This window comes from Chiroxiphia lanceolata, chromosome 6 (genome assembly GCF_009829145.1).
Source record: "Chiroxiphia lanceolata isolate bChiLan1 chromosome 6, bChiLan1.pri, whole genome shotgun sequence".
Classification (NCBI taxonomy): Eukaryota; Metazoa; Chordata; class Aves; order Passeriformes; family Pipridae; genus Chiroxiphia; species Chiroxiphia lanceolata.
Genome location: NC_045642.1, coordinates 10618359 through 10639014, shown reverse-complemented (window position 1 = coordinate 10639014; position 20656 = coordinate 10618359). Strand labels below are relative to the sequence as shown.

The 20656-nt window shown below is 37.7% G+C and overlaps 1 protein-coding gene and 1 long non-coding RNA gene across 6 annotated transcripts in view; one reads left to right on the top strand and one right to left on the bottom strand.

Annotated features, from left to right (window-relative positions):
• Positions 1 to 20656, bottom strand: part of GALNT18 (polypeptide N-acetylgalactosaminyltransferase 18) — a 227848-nt gene that overhangs the window by 3703 nt on the left and 203489 nt on the right. For all 3 annotated transcript variants that reach the window (XM_032692503.1, XM_032692504.1, XM_032692502.1), the window contains one exon: positions 14760 to 14924. In XM_032692503.1, the coding sequence (XP_032548394.1) occupies positions 14760 to 14924 (165 nt within the window). The remainder of the gene's footprint in view (positions 1 to 14759; positions 14925 to 20656) is intronic.
• Positions 673 to 17797, top strand: LOC116789102. Of its 3 annotated transcripts, none has more exons than XR_004357888.1 (5): positions 673 to 4998; positions 6308 to 6387; positions 8087 to 8183; positions 16148 to 16180; positions 17435 to 17797. It is a non-coding gene; the product is annotated as an uncharacterized LOC116789102 (long non-coding RNA). The 3 variants fall into 3 exon arrangements; XR_004357890.1 differs by having other exon boundaries at positions 6212 to 6387; XR_004357889.1 differs by lacking the exon at positions 16148 to 16180.

Below are 20656 nucleotides of genomic sequence, written 5' to 3'. Positions count from 1 at the left end.
AGAGCACAGATGCTTTTAGCAGAGTGGGGTTTTTTTTTTCCCACTAAAGACAAATGTAAAGACTCATGCCCTGTTAGAAACAGAACAACTTAGCTCCTAAGAGATGTGAGGCCTGTGCAGAGCCATGGCTTCATCCCTTGGAAAGAATGCAGTCTACACAGCTTTGATTCCTTTCAGTAGGCATATAAATGAAAGAATTGCTCTGAGGTACAGGCAGTAAAGTTTGTATAGTATTTACTTAAAATTTTCTGTCGTTAGTCTACTTAACTGTGTTCAGGTCCCCTTCATATGCCTCATGCAAGCCTGGGACAGTGGTATTGGTTTGTTACCTCTGGATTGATGACAGCACACCTAGGGCATGTCACAAGGCCTGATTTAGTGAGCTGTGAAAGGATTGAAGTGCATGAACTAAATAATTCCACTGAGAAAAGAGAGCAGGCAGGACAGATGCATCAAAAAACTAATGCTGTATTTGTTCCTCTGACTGGCTTGGCCTCCAAATTACAGTATTCCTAAAGAATTTCTGCAGTCTGTCAGCATCATTAGCATTTGGAACCCTAAAGCCAAATGCAGGCAAAGTTCAAAACTGTCCTTTAAGTTTGGTGGTTTGGTGTTTTTTTGTTTGTTTGGTTTGGGTTTTTGTTTGTTTTTTTGTTTTTTGTTTGTTTGTTTTGTGGTTTTTTGTGTGTTTTGGTTTTTTTTTTAAATAATCACTTAGCAAAACTTACATAAAACTCTCATAGTCAGGTTTATCGTGTGTTTGGCAAAATGGTTTATTGTATTACTAGACTTTAGGCCAAGTGAAAGGTGAGTTGCCTAACTGTTTTCTTTTCTCCATTCTAGGTAAGACCTCTACTTTCCAATTTAAAGGCAAAAAACTGATAGCCTGGGATAATGTCTTTAATCATGAGACATAAAATATAATTCTGTAGGCTGAAAAAAGTTCAAGAGGGATTCTGCCCAGTTGAACAGAGTTAGGATTAAGATTATTGATGATGAGAGGCAGCTCAATGGCAGTAGATGTCTCAAGAGGATAAATAAATATCCAGGTCAACTATTTTCTAAAAAATAGACTGAATGTGTCAGCACTAACAAGTTTGACTGAAAACTTGCTTCAATTTGCTTTGCAAAGCCCATCAGTTTCTATGAGAAGCACAAATGCTCTCAACTCTTGCTGGTGGCCTCAGACACACAGAAAATTGATGAGTTCTTCATAACTGTACTTTTAATACTAACACTATCTCAAATCACACATCCTGCTGCACAGAGTGGAAGACAATACTTTTTACTTCCTTTAGAGTTATTGTACTTTCTGCATATCTACTGTATGTAAGAACTTTCCAGTTTTTCACTGGAATTTATTCAATAATACAGCATTTAAGGATGTACCTGCAAACCCTTGCAGTAACAGGATGGTCCAACATGCCTGGTAGACAGTCCCATGGGACTCTGTCACATGTAAAACTTGCTTTTAGAAAGAGCAGCATGTAGCAAGTATATCCTTACTTTATTCTAGGTTAGAGCTAATAAGCTGTGCAAAGTAATTTGACAGTTTTTGCTGAACTGTTCCATGGTTTTTGTTTTGGTTTATTGGGGTTTGGTTTATTAGTCTATTCCTGTATTTGTTCTGTAGGATGGTAAAGTGGGATGGGTCCTCTCTGGAATATTGGTCCTTGCAGAACCAGGCTTAGTTGAAGGATCTCACACAGTTTCTTTAGTATCTAGATCATCTCCTCTACAGAGGGCTACACATGGGAGAGAGCACTGGTACAGCTTTCTTTCTAAATGCCAGGGATAAATACGATTTTTCTGTAAATCAATATATACAGGGTATACACCCCATGTAACCTGGAACTTCTGCCCCTCCATAATATTGCTGCTGCACACCTGGGGTTTCATACCATGTTACACTCCTCGGATAAACTCCCTTCAAAACAAACCATGTTCTGAATTAATGAAAAAAGATGCATTAAGAAATTTCTGTAAACATATATGAAGCCAAAAATATCTGAACAGCTTCTGTGTTTACTTGCAAAAAAATCTCACCATATGGTTACTGATCCTTTGTGCAGAATGACAGGCCTTTTAATCAGGTGACATTTACTGGTTGCAGTGTAAAGTGTTGTTTTATTTCTGGTTGTATTTAATGGAAATTTCCCATTCTAATTTTCTTCAGTAAGAATTCTCTTCAGGAAGAACCAGGTAGTTTGCTGTTTTCTGTTACTCTGAAGTTAGATTGCCAAGGTTGTGTTGTATGAACTAAAAAGCACTTGGCAAGAAAATAACAGAGATGCTACTTAACATAATTTAGGTATTTTAAAGGAAGGATTTGAATGTGACTATGTGGCACCATTAAAGCTGAAAAATAATTCTCAAAATAGACCTGACTTGGTCAATTTAGTCATTGTTTTAATTGGCACATCTGCTAGATGTAATCTGTGATATTCCAGTCATTTAGGTAGGTGTGATGGGGCCTGTGAGCTGCAAGTTGTTGTGCTGGGATTCCAAATTTCCCAGAAAAAGCAACACAGGAAGGGAAAACAGGGAGTTGGGCTTGTTGCTTTAGACTGAACCAGAGCTTCATAAGCATGAAAGTTAAGACAGGGTTTGTTCACTGGTAAAACTGAGGGATGTTGAATGAATGTATTACTGAAAATCAGACTGATAGCTATTTTTCACAAGTTACTCTAAAGCATGTGCTTTTCCTAGCAGAGTTTAAACCTATTTTTTTGCTCATCACATTAAAGCTCATGTTATTCTACCTAAAAGAGGAAAAAAAAAAAGTACTTTTACCAGCTTGCCTAACCATGGATGATAGGAAAAGGTCTTAAAAGGTTAGTGAGTGTATCCAGTCTCATATCACATATACTATATAGATCATTGCATTCACTAGTCTATTAATTTTCTACTTGGACTTCAATCAGTGACCTCAAATATTTACATGTTCGCTCTGCCTTTGAGGCAGAAAGTCTAATCTTCACTGTTGCTTTGATACATTTAAATAGAAGAATTATGGTGTGGTATATGAGACATAGATAATCTCCACTCTAAACAGAACACTTGATCTTCCCATGCATTTCTCTGGAATATTGGAGTAAATTTTCAGTGACTGTTACTACACCAAACTTAATCCTAAAGAAAATTGCTTGAATTTTACAAGTCATTTTTTCCTCTGTGTGATCAATTCTGTACAGATGTTGATGCAGTGAGGAAGTGTTCGTAGGAAAAAGGGAATAATTAATCCCATACAGTAATTAATGTATCTTCAATATTGCCAATTGCTTGGAAATACTGGATGATGTTATTGGGTCTAGATTTTCTACTTTATAGTTGTAAAAAAGATATAGGTATATATAATATAGAGGTAACTGATAAATGCCTTCTCAAATCTAAAGCAGTATGATAAATTTCACAACTCTTTCAAACAGGTTTGCTGTTAGTAAAACAGACTCTATAGCATACCCCTTGTTGTTCAAACCCTTCATCAATTAATTTTAACTATTTAAATTGAAATATTTCTCAGTGAAGTACATTGCTCTTCTTCAAAGGCACTTACTTCCTAATATATTTGATGACTGCTGTGAAAATACAGTGCATTTAACTGCTATCATGTGTATGAAGTATTATATAGAGCAGGGGGATATATTTAAAAGGTGTTGTCTGTCAGCTATTTAGATCCCTATTTACAGGTAGATAGGCCTACCAGACACACCTAAAATGTGAATTTCTTTCTTCAATACTAACCAAAACTAATTGCTATGTACAATTTTAATTTAAGTGGTGTTAAAATAGGGATCAGCCAAACCATTTTTCAAGGAAAAAAAAGTTATTTTTTTTCCTCTTCCTACACTCAGAATCTGTTGACAAGCCACCCAAGCCTTGGTCTTAGAGCCACTTGCTTGTAACCAATGCATAAATACTATGAAACATCCTCTGACAGTGGAATTAGACACATCATTCAACAGTTAAACCGTGATGTAGACAATAAACTGTTGTGTCTCATTCCATTACCAAGATGTCTGAGTGAGTGTTCAGGTTTTAGATAATCATAAGTGCTGGATTTTTATATTGCTGCAACAAATTTTTTTATTCTGCAGCTGTGATGAATCAAATGATGCAGCCTCATCTGTATGTCCAGACTGGGTTTTAGAAGCTAGTGGTTTATGCAATCATTTTCTGTTTTGTTTAATCTAGATTGGCTACATGGATGTAGAAGAGCCCAGGTTCTGAGCACAGCCCTTTAAAGGTGCAATAGTTAAATTTTCAGGATGTAGAAATACACAATACCATTAATTAAAGTATTAAAACAAAGGCAACTAAACCTGGCAAAAGGAAATGCAGTTTTGTACAGAGAATGTAACTGCAATAGAGAAAACAGACATACAGCATTCAAATCAGAAATGGAAGGTATGGATTTATAACTATCACTAATATCTCTCCATATATATATAAAATTTTATCAGAGATTTATAACAGACTGTGAATAACAAGATTAAGAAAATAATACCTTGAAAAGAAATAAATTCAAGCCTTCACTGAAATATCAAGAAACTCTTCAGGATATGATAGCTGAAAATGCATTCTTCCTTCAGAAAATGGGGATAAAACTAAGAAAATGGAAGGAAGTTTTATAGTAGAATACATTAGCCAGACTAGAAAGATTGTCAGACATTTTTCAGAAACTAAACATGAATTTTTACTTCATCAGCAGTGGCCAGGAAATTTTCCTGATGTACTAGAAAACCATCTGCAGAAACGAATATTTTAGGTATACAATATGATTTTTAAAATTAATTGTTGAACCCTATTCCCAGGGATGTGTGTGTGGGTGTGGTACAGTGGGAAGTAGATTAAAAAGAGAATCCTTTATCCATACATAGCCCTGATAATTATGGCTAAATGCAGGATTTACAGCTGAACATATTGTTTGGTTTTGTTTTGGCAGCAAATCCAGATGATGGTGTATTATGTTGATCTTCTGATAGCTAGGATTACCTAGTAAGTCCTTTGCAGTAAAGCAAAAACTGGCTTTATGTTGTGCAGTTGATAATGATGGGGCTTTTCTGACCACAGCTGCTGTCCTGAGTAACCAGTGAACTGGACAAACCATTTAGAAAACAATTACACACCTTTTTGAGAACTGACACTCATAAAAGAGTGAGCTCCAGCAATGCATGTTGGTGAGAGATGATTCACAGACTGATATTCCTGGTTTGTTTTTTTTTCCTCGCTACTAGATGGGATGCCGTTCCCAAGTGCCTCTCCCGCATCCTCCTTTGCCTGCTGTCCTGTCTGGTAGCATTCAAAGAACTGTAAATGCAGAACCCTCTATACTAAGTAGTCACTAACTACTTAGTGCTTGAACTTTGATGCTCTAAAGTTCTAAATTTAAATTTAAGATATGTTTCTAAACTATGTAAGGTCACAACAATAAGAACTGCTACATTTTTTACCTCTTGTACTAAGCAGGAGTGTTGGATATCAGTAAATCCTATGTTTCTAAACATTTCTGGAGTCATGAGTGAGACCTGGCCTATAGAAAAGTTATTGCTTTGTTTTCTGCAGAATAATTTTGCTCTAACTAAAAATACAAATTTTTTTCTTATATAGTTTATTTCATAGATTGTGCCATGCAGTAGCTGCCTGCATAATGAAACAATATTTTGATACAACTAGGAAAAAAATGGGAGCACTGGAGACATTGGCTTTATTTGCTTATTTTAAAAATACATTTTGTGAAAAGCTCAGAAAAGTTACCTTTTTCTCTTTCATTCTGAGATTACATATAAATGACTTTTGCAAACAACTCAGGCTTGATATATCTGCCTTGATCTAGGCTTGCTTCAAGATGTCTAAAGTGGAAGATGGAGAAAGGCAACAAAGACACTTTGAAGTGTGATGGAATATTCAGATGGTGGGGAGTTACAAAATACATGAACACGAAAAAGAAACAGGACTTGGCTTAGGATATGAATGAAAATTAATGGGACCTGACTTTAGTGATCAAAAGTACGAATACCAGTGAGAAACTGTTAAACAAACTTAGGAAAAAAGGATTGTTAGTTTAGAAATTTGCAAAACTGCTGTGATTTATTAGGATATAGGAAACCTGTTGAATTCATTGTCACAGCCGTCGGTGTTCAGTGACTGACTAGATGTTTTTTATGAGCTGAGTTAATTTTAAGAGTGCTGATAAAACAACTCCTTGTAGGCATGCTGAGATGATCATTCAGACAAATCAATTCTCAATCTTATCGAAAAGAGCACCTCAGGGGTCAAAAAAGTAATCCTCTTTCTGGTCCTACAGTGAACTGCTCGCTCAGAACAGAGCTCATTTCTCTGAAACAGCAAGCACTGACCACTGCCTGAGGCAGTCTTCTAGATGAGGTAATTAATCCAGTTAATTAATTTTCTGATCTGTAATGCAGCAAATTGTGTATTCCTAGGTTTTGCCTCTTTGTTTGGTTTTGAAGTAATCATAATTTTGGTATATAAAATCACAAAATTGTTTAGGGTGAAAAAGACCTTTTAGATTATCAAGTCCAACTGTTAATTCAGCACTGCCAAGTCCACAACCAAACCATGTCCCCAAATGGCACATCTACGTGTCTTTGAAATACCTCCAGGGATAGTGACTCCACCACTTCTGTGGGCAGCCTGTTTCAGTGCTTGATAACCCTTTTAGTGAAGAAATTTTTCCTGACAGACAATCTAAACCTCCTCTGGCACAACTTGAGGCCATTTCCTCTCGTCCTGTCACTGAGAACGGAGACCAACACCCACCTTGCTACAACCTCCTTTCAGGTAGAGTGATAAGGTGTCCCCTCAGCCTCCTTTCCTCCAGACTAAACCCCCCCAGCTCCCTCAGCTGTCCCTCAACAGACTTGTGCTCCAGACCCTTCACCAGCCCTGTTGTCCTTCTCTGGAGATGCTGCAGCACCTCAATGTCTTGCTGGTAGTGAGGAGCATAAAACTATACACATTGACATCATGCACCTGAAGCTCATGCCTAAGAGCACCTTACTGCTTTATTCTCTTTTTCTCCTTATGGAGGAAAATACTGTTCTAACATAGCATATATAGCAAACTAATGTAAAGAAGACAGCTTCCCATTGTTATTTACCAACCTAGCATAGGTGATACCTAGTTATTCATCTTCAGCCAGACAAAGAAGAAACTCCTTTCAGCAAAATCAGGAAACCCAAGATTTTTATATTTTCCCACGGATATAATAACAGATTCCTAAAGATTTTTGAGTTTTAGATGAGAGCAATGCCTATTTGTTTGTGAGACATAACTCCTTTGGAAAACAAAAATACTGAATGACAATTTTATTTCTTTTGCGTGTGTGTGTTGTATTCAATTAATCCAGGTTTTCTAACATGAATGCTCAATATGAAGGAGGCTTAGCTCATTTTAACCCAGAAACCAAACTACTTCCATTGTCATTATATGCTTATGATTAAACCAGTCTCTAGAGACCAAGAAATAAATTGAGTGCCAAGTCAAGAAAATTAGGAAATGAATCTGCACTAGTATTTCAATTGATCTGCATATTCTAACATGGGAATTTAAGTTGGGCTCTTTGGGACTCTGATCACAGTGTCTAAATAATGAAAATGGCTTTTCCCTAGTAACCACAAAAAGCTGATTATCATTGATATTGGAAAAGGAATGTCCTTGCTGCTGCTGCACAAACCTCTCACAGTTTACTCAGACAATAATGGAAATCATGTATTTTTCTGTCTGTTATACCAAGAGTCATTGCTGTTGAGTTCAAGATACCAGACTTAATGGCCTGATCATTTCACTGAATGACAAACCCTCTTTTCTTGTCATAGACATCATTGTTTCATCCTTATTTATTTGACTTTCAAGGGAACATTTTTCTCATCTTTGCATCTTGGACTGCAGGAGGTTATTTGGTAGCCAAACCTTAGTCACATAGATACTGCTTTTGTCTCCATTGGAATTAAAGATGCAACTTTTACTGACTTCATCAGGACAGAGTTTTGTTTTCATCTGGGAAGTTACAAATAATAAAAGATGTATGCTAAAGGCAAAAATCCTTCCATCCATCTCCCAGCTGAGGAATGCAGAACCCAAGAAGTGACTGGTGCAGTAATGCAAAGAGGGGACCGGGAACAGAGCTCGGATCTCCCAAAACTCAGCCGCTTCATTTGGTAAGTGCTGGTTATCAGACAACTTGTAGGAAATAATCTGGATTTGGCCATTCTTTTACATGCCTGATGTTAGAATGCCATGCAGTACCTTTTCAGCAGCAGCTGTCATTGTGATTTTTAGATGGAGCGTATCTGGACATCTGAAATTAGGAAAAATCATACAGAACTAGAACAAATAATTTCTTTGTAAAATAAATGTGGTGTTTAAAAATTATATGCTAAAATATGCAAATAGGGTATCTGTTTTGAAGGAAAAACATGGGTATGTGTTAACTTCCTTCTAAATTAATTCAGCACAAGTGTCTTTGGATTTTAAATGTAGTCCTCAGGAGAGTAAATACTGCATAATGTGATATGCTAGAAAAGACTTGAAATGCACCCACTAAAAGCTCATTTTATTGCTGTATTCACACACAAACTTTCTAGCTGGCAAGTTCTACACCTAATTTTCAAAGATTAAAATTTGCTACTAGAAAATTATTCCAAATAGAAGACTAAACTGCTACAATGGAATTTTGATCACCACTAGCTACAGCAATAATTGCCAAGCAAATTTAACATTAGTTGTTAAAACACAATACTATATAGTAATATTTGTATTTCTTATTTTTTGTACATGTTTTTTGCTTATACATTTTCATATTTAAGTTGAAGTCAAGTATTCAAAATGGAGAAAGACAGAATGCTTTCAGATTTTTGTACTTCTCACAATTCCATTCTGCTTAAATGGGACTAAAGAGTTTACAGGCTTATAGTAAGACATAGTTCAAGGAGAATAAAAAAGGAATTCTTTAACATACCTGTTTCTTTAAACTCATATTGTCATATTAAAATACAACTGGAATATTAAGTTGCACATGAATTAGGGACAAATTTAGAGCAAAATGAAAATTAAAACATTAACTATTACTTTCTCATGTCTAAGCAGAACAATGGTTCAAATTCCTTTTCCTTCAGCTGTAACACATTGTGCCGTTATCCAGTTAGTTAAAATATAAGGTACAGGCAAGCTAGGGTAACATTTGATCGAAAATGGGCAAAGAATATCTAAATATAGAAGAAAGTGCTGCTGTACCCATACACCACCATTTCACTGGGGCTCCTGGGGCTTGTGGATATGCTCTTTTGGGTCTGAAGTTCAAAACTTCACACTTGGCAACACCGGTTATTTAAAAATCAGATAGCCTCACTAAAAGTACAGGGTTTAACCTAGTCTGTTGGTTCATTTAATTGAATAATTAGGTTCTATTTTCCTTTGTATTTCTCCTGCAGGATCAAAGTCTGTATTTCTTTTAACAGGATCACAACCCCTTTCTGTTCTGAGCTGCCAGGCAAACAGCACTGCCTAATTATATAGCTGTATAGCAGTACAACATGCCTTATACCACAAATACATATTGAGAGTATTTGCACCCTTTGGGATTAGAAATACAGCATAAATCCAAATTCTTGATAAATTAATGATGCTGTTTTTCTATCCTGTGGCTCTCATAATGGAAGAATCTGATGAAGTTGATGGGGACCACTTTTCCCTTAGACACACACAGCTCTACTGAAATGAATCCCTCTGGTACACTGATGTCCTTGGCTAATGTATGGGCTGAAAACTAGAGTGGACATTAGAAGGAACTGGGCTCTGCATCTGCACTGTGTGCTCAGCAAGGGGGCATATGAAATTGGTACACAGACTCTCTCCTTGCTTCATAGGCCACCAGTTTAATCCTGCCATGCAGTCTGCATCCTGCATTCCTGTGCTTTTCTGGGATGTGGTTGTGGGTAGTGGTGCTAGCTAGCAGTAGTATTGCAGTATCTATTATCTAATATCTATTTAAATGAGATCTAAATCGTCATGCTGATCTGTGGAATACTATAACAACTCAGTAGTTAATTTGCTTGTCTGTCTTCCCTTTTCTTTCCAAAGCAATTCCTGCTTTGATATTTAGGAAATTATACCACAGCTGTCAGCAACAAATTTTGTTTGCAGTTTCTCGGGATAGCACAAACCGCCCCCTCCAAACATTTCTGAACTGGAAGATCTCCTGTGGAAACCTGCAGCACTGACTATAATCACAATTCCCCACAACATGCAAAGCTATGTTATCATGGGAAGAGGACTGAGGTGAGATGTAGGCCCTGCACATCCTCTCCCTCCCATGAAGGTTGTGGTGAGTGTCTGTCCCCACAGATGCATTTTTCCCACCTTTCTATGGCAACCACACTGGAAGGTGAATTACTTTATGCTGTAGCAAAAAGAATTCAACATGGAGCAGCCTTAAAAGGATTAGTCTCAGGGTTTTAGGTCAGCCTTGTGTTCTCTCTTATACCTCTTTTTACACAGAGCCCTCACCTGTCATGTTTCTCACGACAGCAAATAGTGACAGCATAGGTAGTCTGATTAGCATAAGGGAGTCACAACCCTATCCAACTAAGTAGAAACATGAAGATACTTCAAGATAAAGAGTAGTTACAGAAAAACCCTCCTTTTGTCTTTCTTATGCCTCTGGAGGACTCCTGACATGATGTAAGTGTACTTTCTCGCTGACCTGCTGCCACCCAGGTGAGGTATGTAGAGACGAATTTCACTTGTAAGGCAAACGTCTGACCTGCCATCAGCAATAAACCTGAGAAATCAGACTGGAGACTTCTTAAAACCCCAAGCCAATCCACTCCCTCCAGAAAAACTGATTGCAGCGTTTAGAATGTGCTATTTCTTTAGCACATGAACAAACTTAATCATCTCAGAGAGTCAGTTCAGAAGAGCATGGTTCTGGCCATAAGCAGCTTCTACTGAAGGATGTCCCACGGTGTGCTGGCCTACATCCTACATCTTGTGGCCCCTTCTCTGTCACCACACAGACCATGTAACACAGTCACTGCAGCAGTGCCAGCAGCTTTACTGAGCAGTGACTGTCATACCCGAGTGCTGCTGACCTGACACTCGGTTCCAGCCCTCAGTTCCTCAGGGAGCGCGGTGCTGCTGCCGGCATGCTGTGTCTGCACCTGCTCCTTGATGAAAAGAACTCACAGGGTGTGAGCAGGATTAATTGTTTACTACTAAATAATGCACAACTGAGGTTAGTTTTTGCTTTCCTTGTGGTTCATGATGCCAGAGAAGCTTCCTTGCTTAAAGTAATATTTTGGTAAAATTCTGGCCGTTTTACTACTATGTAATTCTTGTCTCTATCCTCTCTGCCTTGGCTTATTTCTGAATCACTTACCATTTTTTTGCTATAAGGTCTAATTTTGTTCTGATTAATTGAAAAAGCAGTGAGACAGACTGAACTAGGTGAACTGTCAAACACCTAGGAGACTTACCAGCACAAAAGTATTTCCAAAATAAACATTTCCCTAAGAGAAGACTTGACAAACAGCCTGAACAATAGGATTCTTGAACCCTACCCAGTTGATGTAAATCTTTTCAGGGCTAATTTACATAATTTGACATAATTACAGTTATAAGGACTTGAAGAAGCTTTGGAAGAAAGAATGTCACTGAAGCCTACATTTTATTGGGTCTTATTGCATTTGGCAGCAGTACAAAACCGTAGAGCATGGAAATGTGCTCAGATAGATCCTGATTATACAAACACATAATACAAGCTTTGAATGCTCAATGCAAGTTTGCCCTGTGCAGAAAGATACCAGAGGTATTTTCCCTCCATCTGACTGTCCATCAAACCACCATTTTGTCCACAAGGTAGCAGTGGATATCTGGCTGCCTGACTCCAGCTGCTTGCAACTGAAGGTAGCCAGGGAATTTAAAACTTTAAAACCAAAGTAAAAGATACATTTTTTAAAAAAAAAATCAAGATATATATATATATATATATATATATATGTATGTGTATACACACATGCTTCTAATCATTCAAAGATGCAAACTAATAATTAAATAATACTGGACTAGATCCATGGAGGCAAGGAGTCTCCTAGCTCAGGATGACCCCACTTTTGTCATACAGAATTCGCTCATCATTACACTTCAACAAGGCAAAAGAGGAGGAAAATGTTATCTGAAGAATACTTTTTTAAAAAATCTGTGCAGGCTTCTACCAACCACATCCATGTCCTACCACAGACTATTGTGGTGCCTCTCAGCTTATATTGTGATACAGTGAGACTGTTTCCTCCTTCAAATTAATTCAACATAAATGGAATGCAGGAAAAAATACTGATTTTTGTGCTGGTCAGGGAAGTCTAGGTCAATGGGTTTATCCTCCTTTGGGTGGTGAGTTTGTTTTCCCAGTCCCTTTCTACGATAATTCTCCACTTGCACTGCTGTATTTTTAATTATCTGTAGCATCAGACAGTCTTATTGAATGGGTCAAGAAAAGTCCAAGCACACTTGCAGCCAAAGGAAGGTGCTATAGAAAGCTACAACCAAAATCTACATTTTAATAATAGTTCACAAATTTCAAGACTACATAAGCATCCTGCTTACTTGCAGGAGTTCTGCTCACTGCACAATATGGAAAAGAACCACCAGAGCCTTAAAAAAGTAATAAAAAAAGACTCTTTTCAGAGAGACAGCTTCCAGCATATTCACATAAACACATCTTTTCACCAGACTGAATGGGAGCATTTCAAAGGGAGTTGATCAGTTGATCTTGGCAAGCCTTGATTACATTCATTAGCTTTCTTGTAGCTTACAGAACATACCCAGGGCTGTGTATCCGGCTGTACGTTGAGCAATAATGACATTTCAATTGCATTGGGTATTAACTAAATCCTTTTTGAACAGAAAGCTTTTAATTATTTCATTTGTCTCTTAATTTATCCTAAAGAAACAACTAATTAGCTTTCACTTCTCCTGGGCAGAAGTTCCTTTGTAGAAGGAACATAGAGTCCATAGAGTCTAGTTTAACAGCACTGCAACTTCATTGAGAGACTGTGTTTGGAATGTGGAATCGAAACAAACCTAATGCAGTTAAATACCATTTTTGAAGCTTTTAATGGCTAAATTATCAAGGCATTCTACTGCTGCCCCTCAACTGAGACCTAAGATAATCAGATCTAAGACAGTAGCAGTATCCTGGAGTAGAAACCATTAATTATCACCAAAGGGTTGGAGTGATACAGAGCAATCATTGAATAGGGTGAACAATACTAAAATGTTACTGAAATACTCTTTAAAGGAATATGTTAATTATAGTTTCTAGAAATTGTAAAAAAATCAAGTGCAGAGATGGATACAGTGAGGTCCTCCTCATGGCAAGACTAGTGTTAAAATTTGTTAGAAGGCATAATTAAAACTTTGCCCTTGAGGGGACTGAAAGCGAAAGCTGGGATGTCTCTCCAGTTTAGGGATTTAAGGTCTACTACTTGAGAGTTACTGTTGAAAGACAAATATCTGGATTATTTTCAAGTAAAAAGACAATTATGTTAATAGTATGCTTTGGTGATTAGTGTCCAGATGCTCTCTGCACCAAGACTGATGCTAATCTGTATTAACGAAGTCCTAAAATATGCAGATAATGGCTGTTATAGAAAAATAAACTAATGAGTTGACAGAAAAGATATCTGCAAACTCACATGGATATTACAGAAAAAAATAAATGCAGGAATAAAATTACTTCAGTGATAAGCTTCATCTTGTGGGCTGGAGTACACAACTAGATTTGTAGACTCAAAACTGCAGAGAAGCAACTGTGAGACCAGGCAAGCTCACACTTGGGATGACATTTTCCCCAGAAGCTAAGTCATGCACTTGTTTTAGAAAGTAATGTAATTTCATTTTATTGATCCAAAACAACCAACCTGTCAGTACCTGACATGGTAAACTTCTATGGTCTTAAACTTACCTTAGGGAAATCTCATCTTCCTTTGACAGACCAAATTTGACTATCTTTAGCTTTCAGCCACCGGAACCTGTTTTGCCCTCAGGATAACCTGTGTCCCTCTGTGGAAACACTGATATGCTGTGAGTGACCTTGCCACTTCCTCTTAGCTAAACCAAACAGTGATCTCCATAAGCATTACATTGCAGAGCATGTTTTTCAGCCCCAGAACTTTTATGGCTTCTTTATAGTTCTTCCTCAAGTTGCTAAATCAGTTATGAAGTGTGGACACAAGGCTTGAGCTAGGTATCCTATCAGGATTCTCATCCCTGCAAACTCACTTCTCAGTCTTTACTTGCACCTCTTTCTTTATCTGTCTCACACTCCCACACACACATACACAAAATCATTAGCCTTTTTAAGAAAGGAACTGCAAAAGTAGCTCATTATGAGGCTGTTATCACTAATGATCCACTACTGCCTTTTCTGAGTTGCTACTTCTAAACAAGTAAAAAGATTTCTGTTCCTTGTTCCTGTTTTTTTGGGATTTTTTTTTTGATTGAGATAATTCCATAACAGTAAACAAATTATTTATGACGAATTTAGAAAATATAATACAAGTTTTGTACTCTCCTTTGGTAGCTGACATTGGGAGCAAATCTAAACAACAGCTTCCTGGCTCTGTGCAAAGAAAGCAAGGATAAATCTCGTTCTGTTCTGTTAGTGAACATTTTACTCACACTTCAGATACAGAAACAGCTTTTAAACTTTTCCAAAATGTCTGCTGAGTAAGAATTACCTGAGTAAATTGCCAGTAAAGCTTCATTCTCTTGGCTTTGGCATAATTGCATTCGATGAGCCTGGGCCTGCTGTTCACATCCACCAGGCATCTGTTGTCATCATCGTCGATAGTGGGACTCAGAACACCCACGTGGAGCTGCTGACTGCTTGTGTAATAAACATTCTGCAACAGGAAGCACAAACAAGATTTGTGGCCTCTACACAGAAGCAGCACTTTTACCCAAAAGCCAATGGCAAAGATAAATATGCTGAATAGCAGTAGGCTGACCCCATAGTGGCTTTTTAATGATTTTCGTTCATGCAGGAAGCAAAACAACGTTTTAAAAGTTGTTCTAAATTAGCAATTAACTGTTCATTGTTATCAACAAGTAAATGCTGGTTAAGTATTTAAGAGGAAATATGCAAACACAACTGATTGTTATCTCATCCTGTCCCTTTTTATCGCTGTTTCCTGCAGTTGTGAAATTGGGTCTTCAAAGAGCAAGAGATACACCCTCATATGAGTGGCCTCATAGGCCTCAGTAATTACAATTAGGACCAAAGGCATGAAATTATTATATTATACAAATTCTTTCTACTCTGTTTGACTACAAAGATATATGGGAGGTTTCTCTAGAAGAAAGAAAAAAAAAAGGGGAAGGAAGGGGAGCTTGCTAGATGGAGATATGTCCTCTTGAAGATTAACAGGTTACATACAAGCCCAGGAACGTAACACAGGACTATTCCATGATTCCCTGTTTGCTATTCACAAATAGAATTAATTTTGCTAAAATCAAACCTTTTTCTTGGAAGAACAATGAGAAAGATGAAATGGAAACATCATGCTTTAGGTGTCTTTGATAACTCAGCGGTATCAACAGATGAGAGTGGACAGAAGCACCAAATTAATGCCTCTGTCATAACGTTAATGCCCTTGTCTATAACAAAAGGGAAGCTGGAAATTATGCTGTGTGTATTTGGGAATCTTTTTTGTTCCCAGAAGCTGCTGATACTATCTGCTGCTATTTGTTCATTGTTGATGTTGTAACTTGTTTTATATGTGTATGTTCCTACGTGTGTGAAAACTCTGATAAAACAGGAGAGAAAGAAGAAAAACAGAACAAACCAGGCCTGAGGAGATATGCAGGAGCTTCATATAAAAAAAAAAATAAAATATTTGAATGCTGAAAGCAGTCAGTGCAGGGATTGAATAGAAGGAAAACAAATGGTGGTGTTTCTGGTCAAGATTAACTCCCCTGTTTACCCTCCTGTAACACTGCCAGGGCAGATCTGCAGCAGATGTAAACTGACAGAGTTGCATAAAATTTAATGAAGTTGCCATTAATGGTTTAGATCAATCCAAGGTTTTGCCCCCCTTAACGAAGTTTTGTTTTTTTCACCCCACAGAAATGATAACAAGTCTGAGCTGGCTGAAGTGAGGTGAGTCTAGGTTTTAAGAGGCTGAACAGAGAAAAGCTGAATAGTTCAGTCATGCCTTACAGGAGAAGAGCAGGGTAATAAAAGGACCTAGCAGAGCACATTTCCAGATTGTTGGTTGTGAGGGATTGAAGTAAACTGTAAGAACCATGGAAAGACCAACAAGGTCACACCCCAACAAACTCCATCCACAGGTCAGGTTATTAACATTCCTGCACACAAAACTGATGCCTTAGAAGAGCAATAAACATTTAGAAAGCAATTTCTAGACAGACCAACAGGAACTACTTTAGACACATTTATGATCTATTCAGATGTGCTTTTATTTTTAGAGAGACTGAGGTAGTCATATAGCAAGATGATCTTTAAAGGGGATTGCTAGGAAACACTAACTCTACAAATGAACATTTTGTTGCAGCTCGTTTATCCCTTACCTGGAACTACTACTAGAAAACAGAAAGGGAAACTGTCATTAATTTTCATTTTTAACTAATACGAAGAAATTTGTTATTTCAGCACATCGTCACCACAGAAAACACAGTAGAAGAAAATAAAGGAAGTTTTCATTTTTTTTTCTGAATGATACGGATCAGTCACTGGAAACAAATGAGCAGGCTTGGCTGTAACTCTAAGAAGTGCATGCTGTAGCTCAAGGTTGCTCGTGCAAAAGAAAGGGGTGTGCCTGCAAACGCTCAGGGCTGAGCTGTTTTTATTAGTCCACTCAGCCTTTCACAGAAGCCTGAAGGCTGCAGGTAATCACAGTAAAGCTCCACCAGCATTTTATTTCTTTTTTATGTCAAAGCAGCAATGGTTCAGTCTGAGCATCTTTCTGGGCAGAAGCAGAATGATGGCTCTGGCTGGGGGAATTACTCAATTCAGTTTGTTGGCAAAACTGTACAGAAGTAGAAGAATCAAATGCAATTATGCCTAATAGATTTAATTAACAGGTTCCTACTTATTTTCAGAGAACTCAGCCTACCTGCTAATATCACTTCATTTTTCGTTGTGGACCAGTTAGAAAAAGAGGTGTGAAATCTTGAATGCTCACCTAGTATTGAGAAAGGCACTTTGCAGCTCATAGGTGGTATGTAAAAATAGGGTCAAACTGGAACAGACTGTGGTAGGGTGGCAGTCTGTCCAATAAGACTCGATTTTAAGATGTTGCTTTGCTTATCCAGTAATACGGATAATATTGAATTATTCTCTAGATTATTATAAACATTTCAGTATTTTATACAATATCTTATTTTGTTTCAGAATTCAAAACACTGGACAACCTTGCAATGTTGGTAACTTGACTGCTGTGTTTTTCTAATGGAGGAATCACATCAAAAGCACATACACTCTACAAATTCAACTGGAGCAGCATGATAGCAAACAGCAAGGTACTGTTTTGTGTTGCACTTGGCCAGAAAACTTTTCTTGAAAGCTACAGACAATCCATGGCTCGTTTCACCCACCCTGAGAAAGAAACAGACTCTGCACTGAGAGAACATAATACTATGCTAGGATGAAGAAGGACACCCATTTGGTAAAACAGAATTAACTATTGACACTACTGAGTAACATTCTTCTAGTCTGAAACCTAAAGCTATTAAACATGAAACCATGGTAAAGTCTCCCTGTAAATAATTTCATATATTAAAAAATATTTTAATTGCTTTCATCCTATATCTTCCTGTTTCTTTCTTTTTTTTTTTTTTTTTTTTGTGGCTTGTTTGTTTGTTTGTTTAAAGATGGTACACAAATTACTTGTTTGGAGTGGGCTGTAGGAGATTTAACCACCTGAGTTACGTGAACTGAATTACCATCTCATAACTTATGTGCCAGGTATGCACATTATGACTTTTTATTGAGCATATTTTAAATTGACCTTTAGGTAAAATATGATTGTGCTTTAACATCTCACGTGTAGCCCTGTAAGGACCAGTTTGCACCCGTGATTTAAATAAATTGTTTAACAGATTAATGGTCACAGCAGTACTTCTTCAAGAGTATGCTTTCAACAAGCATCAACAAGCACACTAGCTGTTTTGCAGTCCACTTCAGCACAAAATGGACAGCTGAGGCACTTTTGTTTAAAACACTTCAAAAGATACTGGCAAAATGCATTTTACCAGCACATTTGTTCCTACTGTATTAGAATATCACCATCAACTAACACAACAGGATAGAAATTCTGCAGTAATTCCGGAAAGTGTTTTTTAACGACCAGTCCAGTTCTGTCTTGGAAGTCCAAATGACTGAATACTGAATATGAACTATTAAGTCGCTAGGGTAACTCTGAAAATTTTACTCAGAACTTGGACCTTTAACTTCTGCTACAGCAGCAAATGTCACAGCACTTCTTGTTCAAGGGACTAGAGATTCGAAAGACAAAAATTTGTTTAGTTCTACTGCAGTCAAGGCACTTGCTGGATGCTGACTTAGAGCATTCTTTCAAAGTTCCTTTGCACTTTGAGGATGCTGCCTTAGCAAAACAAGCACACATTTTCACATCACCATCACATACATGCTCCCCGAGGAGCTACTGAATTTCCACAGAAAGAATCTTGCTTGGATATTGGTACCAAAGCACACGATAACAACTCCCTTATTCTATAACAAAATAAGCCTCCTTACATTTCATTAGTCTGTCCTAGCCCACAGCACTTTACCATCTGTTTTTCCCACCATAACAGCATTGATGTACAACTATGTCTCCTGGGCATGTGGAAGGGAGCACCTTTGTTCAGGAAATCAGTTAGGTTTGACAAAAGGCACTTACCTTCTCAAAAAGTGAAGCTACAAGGATTCAACATTAATGTCAGCGAGAAACTGTTAAAACACAGGCAGAATTTGTGAGCTGCAAAGTGTCAGAGTCAACGTGGGCCCTGAGCCTTCAGCGCTGCCACATCTCCTTCATCTACACTCCCACCAGGTGCTTTTCAAGGGTGGGGGAGTGCCATCCTCGCACTGACAGGCTGGCTCTGGAGGCTGCCACGTGCTGCCCGCTTTCCCTGCCCTCCCTGCAGGTCCAGCCACATTCAGAGACCTCGGGAAGCTTCCTCTGGAAGTCTGGGGCTCACAGCACATTAAAGTGATGGAGAAGAAATCATTCAAAACCAAACAGTGTGTTATTAATCTAAAGATTTGCAGCAAGCAAATGATCAAATGAACAAAAGCTTCCTCCCTGGCTCAGAAGAGAAGCATATTGGTTGTCTTCAAAGCATGACATAGGTCTCTGCCACGAGGCTTCTGTTTCAGTCTCTCTTCTGTTCTCAAAGACCAGTCTCATAATGAATCTCTTTATAACTAATCTTCCTCCAGACTGTGGGGATTTTTGTAAATTGCTTCATAGTTGGTTTGTTTTTTTTTTTATATCTGCTGAGAAACTTGGACTGCAAATTGCCTTATGCCTGTAAACCAGCATCTTCCAACTAAAGGACCAATTATTCTGTAGCTTTCTGGAATTTATTTTCCTAGAAGTGTCCTATCTAAGGCCATCGCTTCACTTCTGTTTGCTCCTTCTAATTATCTCTCTAACAATTCACATTAGGCAAAATACAAGACAAACTGAGATTAGTATCACTCAATTACAACTAATAAAATGAGTCTCAAAATCTTCATAAGGTGAAAGCATGAGGTCAAGTCAAGGCATACTTTTAATTTTTTTAAAACATTTTTTTCTTTTTTTTTTAAGAACAACATTTATTTGTCCTAAAAAGACAGCTAAAACATGAAAACACAAATGAGTGCTAGGGAACCTCATAGCCTAGGATTCTCCAGAAATCATCATAATGACTAGGAACCATCAGAGCAAATTTGGTGTTTGAAATGTTCTCCCCAGCTACATTTCAGGTGAACTACTTGGCTGAATGTTACTTTTTTTTTCTATTTAGTATTCTAAGTTTAACTTTTTCTGAAAATTTGCTTGAATATCACGAAAACTTTAAATATTGCAATGAAAAAAAAAGCTGTGTGTCAGCACTGCTACTTAGACCAACTCTAGAATAAAGGAGAAGCAGCTTCACCCTTTATTTGCCATTGGACCATGCCATAATGTCTTAGTTTTGATTTGGCTTCCTACCAAGTCCCCAAGACCCAGCAAAAAGCCTCCGGCAAAGAGCGAGAGAGAAAAAAACTATGAAAACTTAATATAGCAGAACTATATTAATATATATATATATATTTACGTATAGTACGGTTATATACAGTTAAAATACTATGTATGTATTAAAAAGAAGAAGCCCAAACAATGCCAAAGGGGAAAGGGAAAGGGGAAAAAGGGACAAAAAAGAAAACCAAAACAAATGCACAATTGAAACCCAGAAACAATCAATCAAAAAAAACCCTAGTAAAATGAGGTCTCAATACTTCTCTTGAGAGAGCAGGATTGCACCAGACACCACCTGCACCCTCCACCTCCCACGTGGCAAACAATGAGCCTGACCAGGCCTCAACTCCCAGATGAGCGAGACCAACCGCAGGGACCTGCTG